General features: G+C 46.1%; 1 protein-coding gene and 3 gene segments (V, D, J or C); 1 reads left to right on the forward strand and 3 right to left on the reverse strand.

The window, feature by feature from the left end:
* Window positions 1-18,834, forward strand: part of LOC103671488 — a 66,432-nt gene that overhangs the window by 31,508 nt on the left and 16,090 nt on the right.
* RPIA (ribose 5-phosphate isomerase A) overlaps window positions 1-18,834 on the reverse strand; it is a 110,307-nt gene that overhangs the window by 8,561 nt on the left and 82,912 nt on the right. The gene's annotated exons all lie outside the window — the stretch shown is intronic.
* On the reverse strand, window positions 26-1,287 carry LOC103671486. The segment is given in 2 exon segments: window positions 26-765; window positions 1,013-1,287. Coding segments are annotated over 2 exon segments (384 nt in total).
* LOC103671487 lies at window positions 8,667-9,463 on the reverse strand. The segment is given in 2 exon segments: window positions 8,667-9,100; window positions 9,316-9,463. Coding segments are annotated over 2 exon segments (468 nt in total).

The following is an 18,834-nucleotide window of genomic DNA, read 5'->3' on the forward strand; positions in this document are numbered from 1 at the left end:
CCTGTAATGTTCCAGAAAATAAAAAAAGAGAGAAGACAAGAGAAAACCTTGGCCAGGTATGTGGTAGGTATCATAGAAAAAGGACATGAAAATTCGACAAGGAGAAAAGGATAAGTAACTATCTAGGACAGAAGAACTAGTTTTTGAGAAAGACACAGAGATGGAGAAACCTAAATCAAAGAAGCACAGAAAACTACCTCACAATTCTTAGGTTTCTAAACAATCATGGAAGGATGCTTATGTGAGCCTTGTAGTAATATGTCCGTTAAATGTAAGACAGGTTTTGTGGAAACACACACAGCACATGTCCGTTTGAGAGCTTCCTCTTTCATAGTCTGACCCTTTTCCCCAAACCACCCAGAGACCCTGGGTCATGAAGAGGAACATCTGAGTTAAGCCTCACTGAGCCTCCTCTTGGGGAGGTTTTTGTTTAAACCCAGAGCACTGTGGGAGGCTCCTTCTGCCCCTGTTGGCAATAGTAGCTGGCAGCGTCGCCGGCCTCCACGGGATCAATTGTGAGGGTGAAATCAGTCCCAGACTCACTGCCACTGAACCTGGCTGGGACCCCAGACTCTCGACTGGTTGCTTTATAAATCAGGATTTTAGGACTCTGTCCTGATTTCTGTTGATACCAGGTAATGTAGTTGGTAATGCCCCAAATACCACTGACTTTCTCACTGGCCTTGCAAGAGATGGTGGCCCTCTGCCCTGGAGACATGGTCAAGGAGGCTGGAGACTGCGTCAGCACAATGTCCCCAGCAGAGCCTGGAATGACAAACACAACCAATGTAACAGTTGTACTGAGAGCATCCCAGTGGAGGCCCATGCCACTGATGACCCTTGTAGTCAAAGTCATGGACAACACACTGAGGAACCAGAAAACAGAAGGTAACTGGGCAACTGGAAACCCACACCAAATGCTTGAATTCCAGCCACCAAGAACCCAGAGACACAGAAAACATCGTGGCCACGGTGAGTTTGCCCACCATTTCTCCGTGTGCCCCCCTCTCACCCAGAGCCCAGAGCAGCAGGATCCACAGCAGGGGAGCCCCGGGCCCCATCTTGGAGAGCTGGACTAGAGGCTGCTCCTCAGGGGCCCTGACCAGCTGCCTTTAAGGATGCTGAGAGCAGCCTGGAGCTTTGTCTCCTGACGCAACATGCAAAGCAGCTCAGAAGAGCTTGAGGTTGTGCTCAAACGGGACACCTGCTCTCAGAACACCCTGTGGGACTTGGGGTCGCCAGAAATTGCCAAGTGTAGTGCAAGCATGTCCCAAGGCATTTGGGGACAAGTTTCTTGACCTTCTAGCCTGTCTGAGATGCCATGTGGGGAGTGCCCTGGGCTGTCCTATCGTTAGGATATAGGTTATTTCAGGAACACTCTTGATCCCTAGGATTAAAATCTCATACATTGCCACAATAATGCATTTCAAGTTGTGATTATCGTCAGGAAGAGAAAGCCATGAGATTATAAAACAGTGAAACAGGGTGCCCTGGTTCAGATGGGGAGGGGAAGTCGGCCCCTCTGAGTTGATGGCCTTTAAATGAAGTCCTGAAATGTCCTCAGGATCTGGAAAGGGTAAGGGGTGAGCGTGGAACCTTGGTGAAGGCTGGGAACCAACACTGATCAAGGAACTTGCCTCGGTGTGGTTAAGACCAGGAATCTCCATCTGGTCAGTCCCGGAAACCAATGTCGTGTCCCCATGAAGCCCTCCCAGGAGGAGGGGTCACTCCCACTCAGAGTGGAGAAAAGCCTGTGCCCAACTTCGGGTTCACCGTGCCTCTAACGTTAACGTGTCACGTACACCATGACAGAGCACAGAAGACAAACCTGTGTGAATCCCAGCCCACAGGTCAAGAGCACACCCTTTACCCGTCACCTCAACACTTTCTCTCTCATGAGCCAATTCTTTGTTTTCTGCAAAATGTCCTCCCAGTGAGTTTCCCCAAACAGGAGCAGGCTAAGCGACATGTGATTTATCATCTCCTCACCAATAATCTAGGTGTTTGTCATTTGTCAGGGGTTGGGCCAGGCAAGGGCAGGCGGCCCAGGGGAACGGCGGGCAGCCGCTTCACCAGGTACCACCCCAACCTTTGACTCTGCCAGCTCTGCCTTCCTCCTCCCAGGGGGTCTGCCTCCACCTCCCACCCCTACTGCCTCCACCACAGGCCCAGCCCTATAACCAGATGCTGATAACGGGGTCTTTTCTAGGGACAGGGTTTGAGCAGCCTCGGGACGGGGAGAGGCAGCCAGATGGTGCTGCCATGCCCAGATCCTCAGGCTCCCATTCCTGTGTTCCAGGTGACAGAACGTCCCCAAGTTGAAAGTTCTCTCAGGTGCCATCCTCGTGCTCCCTGAGAAGAGTGGTATTCGGAGGGGACGGGAAATGAATGCCTTTAACCACACAGGCTTGCTTAGGGTCTGGCCTCACCTTGGGAGGCCCTTTCCGGCTCTAATAGAATCACAGCGTCTCTGCATCAGCCCAGTGTGCCTCTGATGGCAGGTTCCAGTGGGCACAGGGCACTGCCCCAAGCTGCGGGGTTCCTGTCCATTTCCCAGGAGAGAGTGTCCATCGGCTGCAGGGCCAGTGAGAGCCTCCTCCACATGGCTGGGAAGCCCCACTTAGCCTGTACCGGCACGGACCTGGAGGGGCTGAAGGCCCTCATTTACCTCTGTTCCACCTGAGCTAATGGGGTGCCCGCCCGGTTCAGTGGCGGTGGGTCTTCACTCTTACCATCAGCAGCCTGCAAGCTAAAGACAATATGACTAAGTGAAATAAGTCAAGCAGAGAAAGACAATTATCATATGGTTTCTCTCATCTATGGAACATAAGAACTAGGAAGATCGGTAGGAGAAGAAAGGGATAAAGAAAGGGGGGTAATCAGAAGGGGGAATGAAGCATGAGAGACTATGGACTATGAGAAACAAACCGAGGGCTTCAGAGGGGAGAGGGGTGGGGGAATGAGATAGGCTGGTGATGGGTAGTAAGGAGGGCACGTATTGCATGGTGCACTGGGTGTTATACGCAACTAATGAATCAAAAACCAGGGATGTACTGTATGGTGACTAACATAATATAATAAAAAAATATTATTATAAAAAAAAGGAAACTGTGAGATGCAAAAAAAATAAAAAAAAAAAAGACTATATGACTAACAACAGTCTTCTAACATCAGATGTGCTGTCATAATGACATGGCCCCAAATAAAACCATCACACCTGGGCAAGGGGGCAGGTGTCCCAGCTGCTTCTCACTTACTAGCCACTATTACGGACGCAGTTCATTGTTTGGTTTGTTTTGTTGGGGGCGTGGGGGAGAAGGTTGGCATGGTATCATTTTAAAATCTGCAGCTGGGACTCCTTTTCAAAAGAGCTCTAGTCTCCTCCTCTGTGTTTCCATTCACTTCCTTTAAATCTGACTTCAGCCCTCTCTCGGGGCCTCGTGCTGGTCATGACAGCCCCGGTCTGCCGCTCTCCACTCAGGTCCCGACCACCCTTCCCATTGCCTCCAGCTGCTGTTCCCACACAGAAACTACTCTCTGGGCGTAAGTTTGTGGTCACCATCCGCTGAGCATTCCTATTTTCCTACTTTGATGTTCAAATTTTATGCCAGAGAAAACGTCTCATGAAGGAGAAAACACGAGATCTCGGTCTATCCTTCTGCTGGAACCAACGCACGTTATTCTTTTCCCAACACATTTTTTTTTATTTTTAGATGATTTTTATTATATTATGTTAGTCACCATACAGTACATCCCCGGTTTCCGATGTAAAGTTCGATGATTCATTAGTTGCGTATAACACCCAGTGCACCATGCAATACGTGCCCTCCTCACTACCCATCACCGGTCTATCCCATTCCCCCACCCCCCTCCCCTCTGAGGCCCTCAGTTTCCCAACACATTTTTAACATTAAAAAAAATAAGTCTTCTAGTGCAAAACCAGGAGCAAAGGACAGGTTCCTTTTATCACCAGAAAACGTTTTAAATTTAGAAAGAACAGCAAAGCAGATTATAAGAGGGTGGCAAACAAGGAAGACACGAGAGAGAGAACTCGGCACCTGAAAACCCTCTCCCGACGCACACCCTCCGAACCACTGAACCACAGACACGCGCGCAGCAGCCTACATCCCTTCTAAAAGCAGCCTGAGACTTTGTGCTTCCCCTGCAGCCTTCTCAGGAAGCTCCCCCGCCCCCTTCAGCCACTTCTAGACCTCTAGACCTACCTAGAAAGTGGAAGAACAATCTCTGAAATCAAGATAGGTAGACTATGCCACTCTAGGGTCACTCCTTATTGCAGACAAACCCCAGCCCTGAAGTCTCTCCTTGTTTCTGGAATATTTTAGTTCCCACCTCCTAGAGCCTCTCCCATGCCTGTCACAATTCCTGGTGGTTTCGGTATATTCAATATACAATCCTTCCATTATCCTGCTCTCTCAGTTGTTTGGCTGATCCTCCTCCAAATTGTTTCTTCCCCACCCAGTCTTGATCACTGACTCTCATGGCCACATCTTAGACGCATCATCAGAAAATAATGACAAGTTCTCCATCATTAAAATGTTGAGCATCTCAGGGGCTCCTGGGTGGCTCAGTCAGTTGAGCCTCTGCCTTCAGCTCCAGCCATGATCCCGGGGTCCTGGGATGGAGCCCTGCAACGGGCTCCCTGCTCAGTGGAGAGTCTGCTTCTCCCTCTCTCTCTGCCCCTCCCTCTGCTCATGCACTCGGGCACGCGCGCTCTCTCTCTCAAATAAATATATAAAATTTTTTTGTTAAATGTTGAGCATCTCCGCTTTGGCCACTTCTAAGAGCTCTGCAGCCCACTCCACTGAGTATGCCACAGCCAATAATTTCTGGCTTTCATTAGAGTAAGACTTGAAATCTATAGGAAAAATATATGTTGTATTTCCATGGAAAATTCGGCATGTCTGTAGCGTACCTTTCCAGGTTATCAGTGTCTACCCCTGGTCATTGTTTTGAGCTATCTTTCAACTCTTTATAAATTGTTGGTAACTGATAGATGGATGATTCAGTCCTGTATAGTAGTGATTAAACTGACTTCTTACCTCACCTTGGAAAACCATTAGTTCATTGCATGTAGCAAAGTCCCAACCCTCCACACGCCTGCAATCCTGACTTCTCCAACTTTGATTCGTGACCGTTCACTTCCTGAGGGCCCTTCTGCCTGCCCCACAATCATACTTCATTTCCCTGGTCTAGTCAGTCTTCACTCTTTCTCTTTCTTTCTTTCTTCAAGTTCTAACAGCTCCTCCTCCAACCTAACTTAAAGCCAAGTACCCATTTCCTATTTCCTAGGTCAAGAGAGGTGCTCAGAGGAGAATGTCCCAGCGTTGCCTATCCGTTTTCTGATCCACTGATATGGGTATCGCCACACTCCGCCTTCCTTCCCAGAAGTGCAGAGAGGCAGCCAGCCTTCCCATCTGAGGCCACTCCCTCTGATCCCATACCTCTTACCTCCTCAATGGTATTGCCTGGCACTTCTCCCTCTTCCCTGAATTACCAATGTTCTCCTCTCTTTAGCATCATTCCCATCAGTATGCAAACATCTTTTCAAAGAACTCTCTGACATCACATCTCCCTCCAGTTATAGTCTGTTTCACTTTTCTTCTTCACCATAAAGCTCACCGAAACAGCTGTCTACAGTCACCATTCCCAGATCTTCTATCCCCATTCTTTCTTGAGCTTTCTACATTCAAGCTTTTACCTCCACCATCTCACTGAAACTGCTCTTCTCAAGGTCATTAGTGACCTCCACGTTGCCAAGTCCAATGGCCATAGGACAATCCTCATCTCACTAGACCCAGCAGCACCATTTAACACGTTGACAACACCCTCCTCCTTGATAAACCTTCTGCTCTGATCTCCAGGGCATCACACTATCCTGCTGGTCTTCCATCCCACTGCTTCTTCACAGACTCCTTTGCTGGTTCCTCTTTATCTCCCCTGCCTCAGAGCTCAGCCCCTGGGCCTCTAAATCTAGTCAATCCTCATTCCATTGGTTATCATACTCCAAGCTCCAGTCCAATTCTTTCCCTGAGCTCTAGACTCATACATCCAATGGTCTACTGGACAGCTGCACATGGAGGTCTAAAATGCATCTCAGACTTAAAATGTCCAAAACTGAATTCCTGATCTTCCTCCCCAGACCCACTCTTCCCACAGTCTTCTCTATCCAAACGGATGGCAACTCCACCCTTCTAGTACTCGAAGAAAAACTCTGGAGTCACTTTGAGACCTCTCTTTCTCTCACACTCCTTGTCAAAACCATCAGCATATTGTTCTCTCTCCCTTCAAAGTATACCCTTCCTCACCTCCACTGCCACTGCCACAGACCCAAGCTGTCATCCTCTCCAGCCTGGACAACAGCAATGGCCTCCCAACTGTTATCTTTCCAGTCTTGCCTCCCAGAGGGATCCTGTTAAACTATGTATCAAATTATGTCCTGCTCTATTCAAAACTCTCCCATTTACCACGTCATTCCAAATAAAAGCCAAGTCCTTAGAGAAGCCCACCAAGTCCTCTAGAACGTGGCCTCCTTGTAACTTCTTTGATCTCATTTGCACTACTCTCCCCTCTTGTACTCTCCACACTGTAGCAACACCGGGTTCCTTCTACCTCCCCAACATGCTGATCACATTCCTGCCTCAGAAATGCGTCGTTTCCTCTAACTAGAACCAACTACAACACTCTTGCCTGGAAATATTCCTATGGTTCCTTTCCCCACCACATTAAAACATTAAGTCAAGCCTTCTCAGTGCAGCCGCCATGACCATCTATAGTAGACTGATTGCAAAAATGCCTCCTCCATTCTCGATCCCTCCCTTTACCCTTACTTTTTGCAATGTAACTTTGCACGCCCTCCTATCCAGAGCTGCGGCCTATTTACCCTCTCCTTCAATGGGATCAACTGCACCAATCGTTAGAATCCATCAATACATCAAAGGGGACACTGTGTCAGTACTAAGGTTAGGCTTCAAGATGCCTTATGTGCTTTTAATTTCTCACTTGAGACCCTGCTAACTGTCAAAGGAAGTTGGGATTAGTCTGCCGGATGATGAGAGACAGGAGGCCCAGTCACCCAGACAGCCCCGGCTGACGGTTAGCCCACCATAGAAATGTGAAAGAGATGAAAGAAATGTGAGCCTTTCTGTATGAGGAGCACCCAGTTGATCTGTCAGCCAACTTGAAACACATGAGCAAGCCGGCCAAGATCAATCAAGATCAATCAAGTCTGGCCCATAGTAACAGAACGACTCAGGCAACCAATAAACACGACGGCAATAACCATGCTACCATTTTAAGCCACCTGCATTTTGTGGGTGACTTATTACATGACAGTAGCTAACTAATACCTTATCTGATTTTAAATTGCTACTCACCCTTACCCCAGCAAGCTTTTATTCCCTTCCTTCCTTTACTTTCCTTATAGCTCCTCCGGCACAACGTAGCAAACATGTACTGCTGCTGTTTAGAGTCTGGCTCTCCCAGCTGCGGCGAAAGCAGATGTCTTTATCTTGACACAGAGGAAGCACTCGGAAAACACACCTTGAATGAATGATATGGACCCCTTAATATCGATCCTTGAAATATATTTCTAATTATTATGAGAAGCTATTTTGTAGGAAGAGTGTTCGGAGCACACGGACCAGGTTTGCTGCGGTCTTGCCCGAAGCTGAAGTTCGTCAACCCATGTATTTCAGAATGAGGTGAAGAAATAACACTAAGATGCTCGGAACCTTTCTGTTTTCACACGGAAATGGACAGGCTAATGAAATGTTTTCCAAGGGACTCAAGTTATGGCGCACTTAGTCACAAGATGAGACCTGAACGGCCATGGGACGACTTTGAAGACAAAGGTGACAAATGGTGAGAAAAGGTGCTGAGGAACAGTATTCCATGTTCCTGAAGTGACAGGGTTAAAGAATGACAGTAGCAGGGCACCGGGGTGGCTCAGTCAGTTGAGGATCCGACTCTTGGTTTCGGCTCAGGTCATGATCTCAGGGTTGTGAGATGGTGCGGGCATCAATCTCTGCTTGAGATTCTCTCCATCTCCCTCTGCCCTTCCCCCCCATAAATAAATAAATAAAATCTTAAAAAGAAAAAGAAGAAGAAGAAGAATGAGAGAATTGCCTTTGTGAGAATAAGTACGCCTGCGAGAAATGGAGAGGAGAGAGACAGGCAGTAGAAAAGCAGATGGAGCAGAAATGAATGTCAAGGACACTGCCCAGAAAGGCTGGAAAACAGGGCCCGTGGAAGGAAAAAGCAAGAGGTTCTGAATAGGAGAGCTCAAAGTTTTCATACTGGGAAGGTCCACAGTTGGAGGGTGATGGAGGGTGAAGAAAGGAGACCAAGAGAATAAGGAAATAAAAGAGAAATGTCCCAGAGTCCAAGGGGCACAGGAAGGGAGAACTGATCCACAGGGTGTAAAGCTCACGGGCCCTTCATCAGAGGCTAGAGACAGACCTTCCTGGCTCACTCCTGCCATCGGCCCGTGGGAAACATGCAGGTTCCTGGGCACAAAAACCCCTGATAGCATCCTTAAGACATCTTCACAGCATTTGTCTTCACTAATCTCCCACAAAAACAGATGCAGGAATAGCCAACTCCCTTCATTTTCTGCCGGGCTTTCTGAGCCCTGCAAGGAGTAAGTCAGGAGATGTGACTTCTCAGGCAGAGACAGGAACGCACACGTTCGGGGTTGAGCGGGGAGGAAGCAGCTGGGGCAGCCAAGCCTCCCTGACCCGTGGCCCTGGGGAGGAGGTTCGTGTGCGAGGCTGAAGCACTGTGGGAGGAGTATCATAACTCTGCTGGCAGTAATACACCCCCACATCTTCAGCCTGGAGGCTGCTGATGGTGAGGGTGAAGTCTGTCCCAGACCCGCTGCCACTGAACCGGTCTGGGATGCCAGTGGCCCTGCTGGATGCATAATAGATGAGAAGCCTGGGAGCCTGCCCAGGTTTCTGCTGGTACCAGTTTACATAGCTGCTAACACTCTGACTGGCCCTGCAGTTCATGGTGACCCGTTGACCTACAGACACAGCCAGGGAGCCTGGAGACTGGGTCATCGTGATGGCCCCACAGGCACCTGCAATCAGAATAGATAACGATGATACAGACACACTTGATCACAGACACACTGACATACGTCACTGTAGACGTGCTTTCTATGGTACTACATGTCAGTACATAATTGGGTCTATTTTGGAAATAGCCAGTATTTCTCATTATATCTTAAAAAAATTTTTTTAACTCTAACATGACACTACTCCAAAAGGATTATGGCACTTTTCAATTTCTCACCTGAGACCCACAGCAACAAGGATAGGAGGACCTGCTTCTGTGACACCATCCTGCTGCCTTGCCTGCCCAGTGCAGCTCAGCTCACACAGCAAAGGCCCCTTTTATAAAACCTGAGCAGCCGCTCTGGGCCGGGAGGGGCCTAGGCAAAAATCAGTGAGTAGAGACGCAAATCACAGGAGCGGCGGGTTGTGAAAGTACCCAGTGGAAATCTAAAGAGCCACGAATATCACCAAAATAGACTTGTGTGGCAAGAAAACATAAAAGTCAGCTTAGAAGCTCTTAGAACAACGTAGAAGTTCTAAAAGGACAAACTGCTACAAGAGCTAAGGAAGAGCTTCTATTTTACATTCCAACATGCTTTTAAATGGGTTCAGTTTCCAGAAATGATGAGCTTGGTTCTTCCCATCAGTAACCCTGGTAAAGTAAAAAAATATGCTGAAAAAAAAAAAAAAACAATAGGAGGGAGAGAAGGGGGGAAAGATCAGAAAGCACAAAAAGAAAGCGGAGAACTTTGGGCCCAACTTTTTATAAAACCTCTAACCAGAAAAATGTTGAGCTCTAAAGCCATTTTTCTCCTGCAGATGGGTAAGGACATGGTTACACACTTGAGCTTGGGTTCCGGGGCTGTGCAAGGGCCAGAGAGATGGAAGACAGGCCCAGAATTTACTCACTCTGGGAGACATGTGGGACCCTCATTTGAGCCAGGGGGAGTCTGAATTCTGAATTTAGTTATTCTATCTTTTCAGTTCAATATTTCCATTTTGTGTTAAATTAACCAATGAATGAAATCGAGGCGCCTTCAAGAAAATTCAGTTCCATCCAGTGGTTTGAGAAGTCGGCTCAGGGTTCCTTGGGTACCATATAAACTTTCCCTTTCCTGTTCCTAGTCCTGCTGTTCATTCTCAAGCAGAGGGAAGGGGGCAAGGGTGCAATTCCTGAAAGACGCCGAGCATGCAGTCCCGGGAAGGGAGAGGTTATTGAGGCCTCGGGGACACTGCAAGTCCAGCTACTGACACTTCGGCCATCTCTTCTCCGAGTGCGGCAGAAGCCTGATGCTTCCTCTGTCAGGCGGCACACTGGCTGTTCTACGGGTGTCCACGCCGCCTCTGCACCGCTTCGTGGCATGAGCCATTTCCTAAGACCCAGCTAGCCCCCGTGTCAGGTGGACCCTACCTAGGGATCCGTATCTCAGCCTCACAAAGGGTCAATTCCCCCATCACTCCGCCCCTCAATTTGCCCCTGACGATGGTTAATTTCGTGTATCAACTCGAGTAGGCTATGGTGCCCAGCGGTGTGGACAAAGGCCACTTTAGATGTTGCTGCGGAGGTATTTTTTGGTGTGATTAACATTTACATTAGTAGACCTTACATAACACAGAGTCCCCTCCCGTTCTGCACAAAAGATTCACCACAGCCGTGTTTCGGTTTCGAAAAGGAAAGAAAACTTTATTATTATCATAGAGACCTAATAGAAACAGAAGAGGGAAGGAGTCTACACATAGATGAAGGGATTAGTAGGCAAGAAATGAGAATAAGGCCAAGTTACAGCGAACCGGGTACTTATACAACATCCCACCTCACCAGCAGGGGAAGCCCCGTGGAGACAGCCAGGCCCCAACTGAGAGGCCTGGGCAGGGCGTCCTCCCCGCAGGGGACACTTCCAGCTGATCATCCCCACAAGGGCCATATTTATAGGGCAAATGACAGGGTTTAAAATTAAACATTTGTTCACCGGCATGCAGTGTGGAGCGAGCTGCATTTCCACGTTATCATGTTTCTATATTTTCAAGGAGCCTGAGCTGTGTGTCTGCCTCCCCTCCCGGATTCCACTGGAGGGGGGGGGGTGGTCAGCCCTGCCTGGAGCAGGCGGGGATGGGAGACAGGACTGTAGCTCTTGGCGTCCAGAACAGAAGGGCCAGACCTAGAGGCCAGACGATGTATTTTAAACAATTAGGCTCCCAAGGTTATTCACACAGCACAAGTCTCACAAATAACGTTTTAAGCCCGTCTGTGTATGTGCAGACCCAGGTGGTGGGTTATGCAGGCCAAATGACAAAAACATTTATCTATACAGAACACCTCCATAATGGGGGAGGGGGGCTCATCCAATCAGTTGAAGGCTTTAAGAACCAAGACTGAGGTTTCCCAAAGGAGAAGCAACTCCTCCTTAAGAGGCAACATAGAAACTGGGCCTGAGTTTCCAGCCTACAGATTCCGACCTCAAGGCCGCAATAGCAACACTGAGACCTGAATTTCCAGCCTGCCAGCCAACTCTACAGATTTTGGACTTGCCAATCCCCACACTCCCAATTCTCAAACTCTCTCTCTCCGTGCCTATCTTACTGGTTCTGTTTCTCCGGAGAACCCTGACTGATGACACTCTTCACAGACCTCATGTCCCAACACTCAAGCCTGTAAGAATTCCAAGCATTACACTCGTTTCTGTCTCCCCACTGTCCTCTCAATGGACCACTCTCAGTATGGTCCATGTCTGTACTCTCCAAGTCTCTCCCTTCTCCCCCCCAAAAAAAACAATTTAGGGGAAAATCCAATTGTATTTCTACATGTTCCTCGCTGTCCGTGAGTTGCTATGGGTCACAGAAACACCGACTGTCTTCACTTCTCTCTCTTTCCCCTTCCCTGAACCTCGGCCCCTCACAAGGGCAGAGAGTAGTGCACACACAGATAGGATGACCGAGCATCCCAGTTTTCACAGGACTTTCTCGGTTTTAGCACTGAAATCTCAGCCCCTGAGAAACCCTCATTCTTAGGAAGACTGGAATGGTTAACCCTAGTGGACAGGGAATCAGGCCAACCCATCAAATTGTCTCTTTTTACTATTATTTGAAATCCTCTCCACCCATCGCCTATACACTAGGCTTTTAATCTCTGAAGTTGATAATCTGGCAGATTTGGGTCCCTGATGACCCTCCCACCCAATGGAGACTTCATGTCTCCCTTCTGCATCGAGGGAGGGGAGCTTTCAGAAGAAGCTCACATACTGTACGATGTCCCAGCATATTAATCGGTCACCAATCAGTTCCATACGTTAAGCTAGGAGTATTCTTTGATAATCTTCCAAGTAATTTATTAATCCTCAGAAGTAATGAGTCTGGCATGGATTACAAAAGAAGCCATAGACTCAAACTGTGACCGGCACGAGCAAAATGGCTTTTTTAGAACGAATAAATGTATTTTAGTGCAGATTTTAAATCAAAATTTCCATACATGTAATACGAATGTTCTACCTTGAAGATATATCTTGAAGTCTAGGAAACTCACTAGTATCTTTATTGATTTGGTAAAAACAAAAAGTGTGAAAAATTGTACCATCAGTCCACAAAATTCCACAGTCATATCCAGGACATAGGAACACACAGACCAAGCTTGCCCAGAGAAGCACGAGACTCCAGAAAATCGAGCCTTTCAGCTGCGACCTGATTACCTAAGGTAGCACGGTCAGGGAAAGGAGCTGAGAACGGTGGTAGCAGTCGGACCCTGCAGGTGTATGAAGCAACCCAGAGTCAGGTAATGTAAGAAGCTTGTCCACTTACTACATTATCATAGACCTCTGGCGCATCTTACAAAGCAAATACCAAAAAAAGTCCCATTTTAAAATCCCTTTAAACGTCTATCCAGCCCAGAACACGTCTACCTTCCTGGTAATCTAGTCAGGAGACCCTGTGGTGGCCGTAGTGAAGAGTGGTTACATTCTGCTCGTATTTTAACTGTAGAACAAATACATTTTTGGTGACATACGGGATGTATGAAAGACCTGGGCAACTAGAAAATTTGAAATGTCATTTACTGAGATCAGGAAAGGTGAGGGAAAGCAACTTTGGGGGAGGAGACAGAAATCAGGACCTTGATTTGGCCATACTGGGTTTTGTCCTGCTAGAACTCCAACCGGCGATGTCCCTTGGGCAGATGTGAATCTGGAGCTCAGGGAAGCAGTCTGGGATATGGATACGAATTCGGATACAGCGTGAGGTCACGAGGACATGAGCGTAAAATTCCAATTCTGATATTTTTTTTCATCATGGATTTTTTTGCATAAATTTTGATGTTTAAACATTGCTTTAAAGTATTATTTATCTGAATTACTGAAGGGCGCTTTTTTTTGGTACCTCCTTAAATTTTGTGCCTGAAGCCAGTGCCTCACCTGCCTCACTCTGGTCCTGATCTTGCCTAAAGGGTTCCAAAGAGCCTGGATGACTTTTGAGTACCTCAGACTGACACACCTGCACTGCGAAGACCAGATTAGCCCTGTGAATACTGTAATTGGTATATACAGATGCACAAGTTTCCGAGTACAACCAGTGACAGAAGATTCTAATTGTTAAACCCCCAGCCCTCCAAACTTCCAGATTCCTGATGTGAAAGAGGACCCCATGTAGTGACCAGGGGCCGGGGGCCCAACAGGTGGAATCCGGGGTTGGCATGAAAGGGTTGGTAGCATCTGGCTCAGTAGTGAGGAAGCACTAGGTCCTCCTCAGGGGAGAAAGAACTCAACACACAGATCAGAAAGGAGGCCTGGTGGTTGGGGCAGAAGGGAGAGGAGGCGTGGTAAGACAGTAGGGAGGGTCAGGTCATATCGCACTGGAATCACCTGGAGAGATCATGAAAATCCCGATGCCCAGTCACCACCCAGATCAGTTTCCTCAGACTCTCTAGGGGTGAAAAACAGGCATCAGTAGTTTTTAAAGTTCTCCAGGAGATACTTTTTTTTTAAATTGTATTTATTTATTTGACAGAGAGAGACAGCCAGCGAGAGAGGGAACACAAGCAGGGGGAGTGGGAGAGGAAGAAGCAGGCTCCCCGCGGAGAAGCCCGATATGGGGCTCAATCCCAGGGATCCAGGATCACGCCCTGAGCCCAAGGCAGACGCCTAACCACTGAGCCACCCAGGCGCCCCCCCCCCCAGGAGATTCTAACCATGGTGGCCAAAAAATGAGAACCGCCTAGAAGAACATGACAAGGAGTGTCTAACTGCAATGGGAAATCTTTTAAGAGTTTTAACCAGGGGAATAATTACATCTAATTGCTTTAAAAAAAAAAAAAAGATCACGTGATTACCAAGGAAAATAATCCAAAAGACCTATTGCTCATCAACCACCCATCGGCAAATTTATTGTGAGGCTGCCCAGGGAGGATCAATCTGTACTAAGAACTTACTACATGCCCAGGCACTATGCCCAATAATTCGTATACACTATTTTACTTACTCCTCACAGCACCTTTATAAGAGAGGTCTTATTATTCCCACATTTCAGAAATCTGAGGCTTGGGAAAGCTAGGTAATTTAGCCAGTGTCACACTCAGCTCATAAAACACAGAGTCAGTGTTCTAATCGAATCTCTGAGTTGAGATTCCAACAACTATTCGCCACGCCTCCTCGAGCTGGGAATGAGTGTGTTGGCCAGCGGATGCCACCATCCAGTTGACTAGACGGTTAGGCTTTTGGTTGCAAATGAATAAATTGGCCTTTGGGCTGGCATTAGGATGAATCCATCCAGCTTTGAAACAACAGCAGGAGTTTATGAGCAAGTAAGGCTAAGAGGTGGCCCCTTGGCTCTGGTGCATTCACCAAGTACAAATCCCTCCAAGGTCACTGGAGGGACAGTCCACTGGATTCCCAGGCCACACACCAACCTTACCACCTGATGTCCTCTATCCACAGTCAACATCTGTATAGGAAATAGTCGCATGAATTCCACTTTTGTAATTTCTATGAAATTGTTATTTAGAATATTATCCCATGCACAACTCCTATGCACTGTCACCAAGAGAGAAACTGTCTTCAACTCTGATACTAGGAAAACAGAAAATTGGAACTTTCATTCATGGTTGATGACTAGTTTCTCAGCACGCAACTTGTCTTCATTTTCATGCCTGTGTCTTTGGAAGAGCAGAAGTGTACTTTTAATGAAGTCCGATCTTTTTTTTTCTTTTCTTTTTGGATCATGTAAATCTTTATGGTTAGCATGTTTTATTTCAATGTGGTTTCTGCCTTTTTATTCTTATTTTTCTAACTTCATTCCAAATTTTTAATTAAACCCAAATATTTTGGGGCAAGGAACAAGTTATAAATAGACTAACTTGTGCAAAAATTCTCAAGTCATCTTGAGCTGCTGAGAGGAAACTAGCTCTTTCACATTGACCGTCTAATTTTAGATTTCCTTACTTCATAAAAATGCTCATATTACAGGCCTTTTTAAAATAACAAAAGTGGAGCTCAAAAGAAAACTAAGTAATTTGTCCACAATCACACAAGAAAGGATTTTAACCCATGATTTTAACCCAAGTGACAGGGTCTGTATTATTTCTATACACCATATTCCACAGCCTCTCCTTAAAATGATTTTAGACAACCTAAGTCAATTTAAGTTAAAATACAATGGGATTGGTTGAAGAAATTTGCTTATTGTTAGAATCAAAAGATCTCTTAATCTTTCTACAGATAGAACTACACTGACTATAATGATGGTCTTTATGATATAATTTTTTAAAATCAAAGTCCAAAAGGGGTACATGGGTGGCACAGTTGGCTAAGCATCTGACTCTAGTTTTGACTCAGGTCATGATCTCAGGGTCATGAGATTGAGGCCTGCGTCGGACTCAGTGCTCAGCACAGAATCTGCTTGAGATTCTCTCTCCTCTCCCTCTGCCCCTCCTGCTCGTGCTCTCTCTCTCTCCCTCTCTCTCCCTCTAAAATAAATAAATAAATATTTTAAAAAATCAAAGTCCAAAATCATTGGTAAAAGTGCATATAAAAATGTTTATATATATACCTTTATATATAATACATATATGCTGTTAAAAAAAGTATGTTAAAAATACAGATAGGCAGATGAGATGGAGAAATAGATGTGGCGGTAGAGAGAAGAAAAGAGAGGGAGAGAGACAGAGAGATCAAATGTTTATACAGAGGTAATAAGTTTAGAGGGGGTTTTATTTTACTATTCTACCTAAATTCTCCGTAAGACTTATAAATCACTTATTTTAAAAATAATTTGATTCCTCTATACCTGTTTTTGATCTTCTAATATTTCCATAACTTTTTGTCTAAAAACAATAAAATCTGACCTGGCTTGTAATACTAGAAATACTTGTTATCTAGAAACGTCAAGGATCCCTGAAAGACCCATTAGATGAACACAGGCTTGTTGGCTTATACATCACTGCCGTCTACTGGCAGGACTTCACAACTGCACCCTGACTTTATTATGGCGAGTCAGTAAGGCAATATGACACTCTTCCTAATTATTTTCATTTTTAATGTTTATAGAAATGGCCAACTGTATACAAAGATAGATCACACACACACACACACACACACACACACACACACACCAGCACACATGCACACACATACACCATCCCCCCCCCAACACACACACATACATACTGGAGTATTTTGAAGCCAATCCATCAACAATTTTAGTACATTGCTATCTGATAAGGACTTTTAAAATAACTACTATGCTACAGAATTAAAAGTAAGTCTCTACTATTATCTAATTCCAAGTTTTTATTCAAACTTCTTTGGTTGTCTCCAAACACTGTCATTACAGTAATTCTGCTTAAATCAAGGTCCGGATCCAGATAAATGTATGGTTAGTTAAGTTTTACGAAAACCTCAAAAAAAAAAAAAAAAACCACCTCTGGATTTTAAAAAATCTATCCAGGAAATAGTAGAAGAGGGAAAACCATCATTATTTAGGAATATAAATCATGTCATGGGACTAGGATAATCTTGAAACCAAGATTCAACATAAAGAAAGGTAGAGACCAAACTCACAATCCTCAATGCAAGAAAAATATTAGAAAGTTGTATCAGTTGAAATTTCATCTGACCACCCATGGTTGGAATCTAACCAGAGAAGCCCGATGACATGAGGGAGTGTCCTTTTCCACACAGGACCCGGGGCAGGGGTTCAGGGATGGAACTGCTGCCCCAGGACTCAGGTTCCTCTCCATCCCTTTCTCCACCCCCCAAATTCTTATGTTGAAAACCTAATGCCCAAGGTGACCCTATTTGGAGGTGAGGCCTTTGGGTGTGATTAGGTCATAAGGGCAGAGCCCTCAAGAATGGGATCAGTGCTCTTACAAGAGGAGAATCAGAGAGCTCCCATCCCTTTTCCACCACATGAGGACACAGCAAAACAACAGCCATGGAAGAAGTGGGACCTCATGAGACACTGAATCTGCCAGGACCTTGATCTTAGACTTCCAAGCCTCCAGAACGGTGAGAACTACATTTCTGTTGTTTATAAACTGCCTGCCCTGGGACGTCTGGGTGGCTCAGTTGATTAAGCGTCTGCCTTCGGCTCAGGTCCCAGGGTCCTGGGATTGAGTCTCCCATTGGGTTCCTTGCTCAATGGGGAGCCTGCTTCTCCCTCTGCCTGAAGCTCCCCCTGCTTGTGTGCACGCTCGCTCTGACAAATAAATAAATAAAATCTTCTTAAAAAATTAAAAAAAATAAACTGCCCGCCCCATCTATGGTATTGCGTTAGCGCAGTCCCAAGAATGGACTAAGACAAAGGAGAAGGAGTGCCTTGTTGCTGCTTTCCACCGGCACCGGGGGATGGACATCCTTGCCACCTCACCACCCGGGAGGGATGAAAGTCCTGGCTTCCCACTAAGACCTCTCAGACACCATCCCCACAGGTGGTCGGGCACCTCCCTACACCTGGTGAGGGTAACCAGCTAGGCTCCCCACTTGGCCTTTACTGGCATAGGCGAAGTTGGAACCACAATCCTTTCTGTGACATCTGGCTATCTCTGTGGTCATTTTCTAAATGTTTTGTTCTAGGCTGCCCTTTTCCTAGTCCTTCTGTAGAGAAAGCCGGCATCCAGCTAGGACCATTTGTGTTTCTTGGTTGCAAACTACCCCGGCCCCCGGTCTGTGATTTACAACAAAAAGAAAAGCCAGGCGGTTTTCTGTCATTCTTCAGGTCCCACGATTGCTTCATGGTCTCTCCTGTATGGGTGTCCCAGGGCTGCCATAACAAACATGACATACCAGGTGACTGCAACAACAGAAATGTATCCTCTGTATAGTTCCGGATTTCATTTATTCGTTTTGATGCGATTGTAAATGAGACTGCTTTCTTAATTTCTCTTTCTGATAGATCATTATGAGTGTATAGACACACAACTGATTTTTGTATATTGATTCTGTTTCCTGCAACTTCACCGAATCCGCTTACTAGTTCTAACAGTTTTTTGGTGGAGTCTTTAGGGTTTTCTATGTCTAAGACCATGTCACCTGCAAATACAGAAAATTTTACTTTTTCTTTTCCAATTAGGAAATTGGAATAAATCCCATTTGACCATGGTGCATGATGATTTTAATGTATTGTTGAATTCAGTTTTACTAATATGTTGTTAAGGATTTTGGTATCTGTGTTCATCAGGGATATTGGCCTGAAATTTTCTTTTGCTGCAGTGTCCTTGGCTGGTTTTGGTATTAGGGTCGTGCTGGCCTCATAAATTGAGTTTGAAAATATTCCCTCC

The sequence above is a fragment of the Ursus maritimus genome, unplaced genomic scaffold (genome assembly GCF_017311325.1).
Source record: "Ursus maritimus isolate PB19 unplaced genomic scaffold, ASM1731132v1 scaffold_6, whole genome shotgun sequence".
Taxonomy (NCBI): domain Eukaryota; kingdom Metazoa; phylum Chordata; class Mammalia; order Carnivora; family Ursidae; genus Ursus; species Ursus maritimus.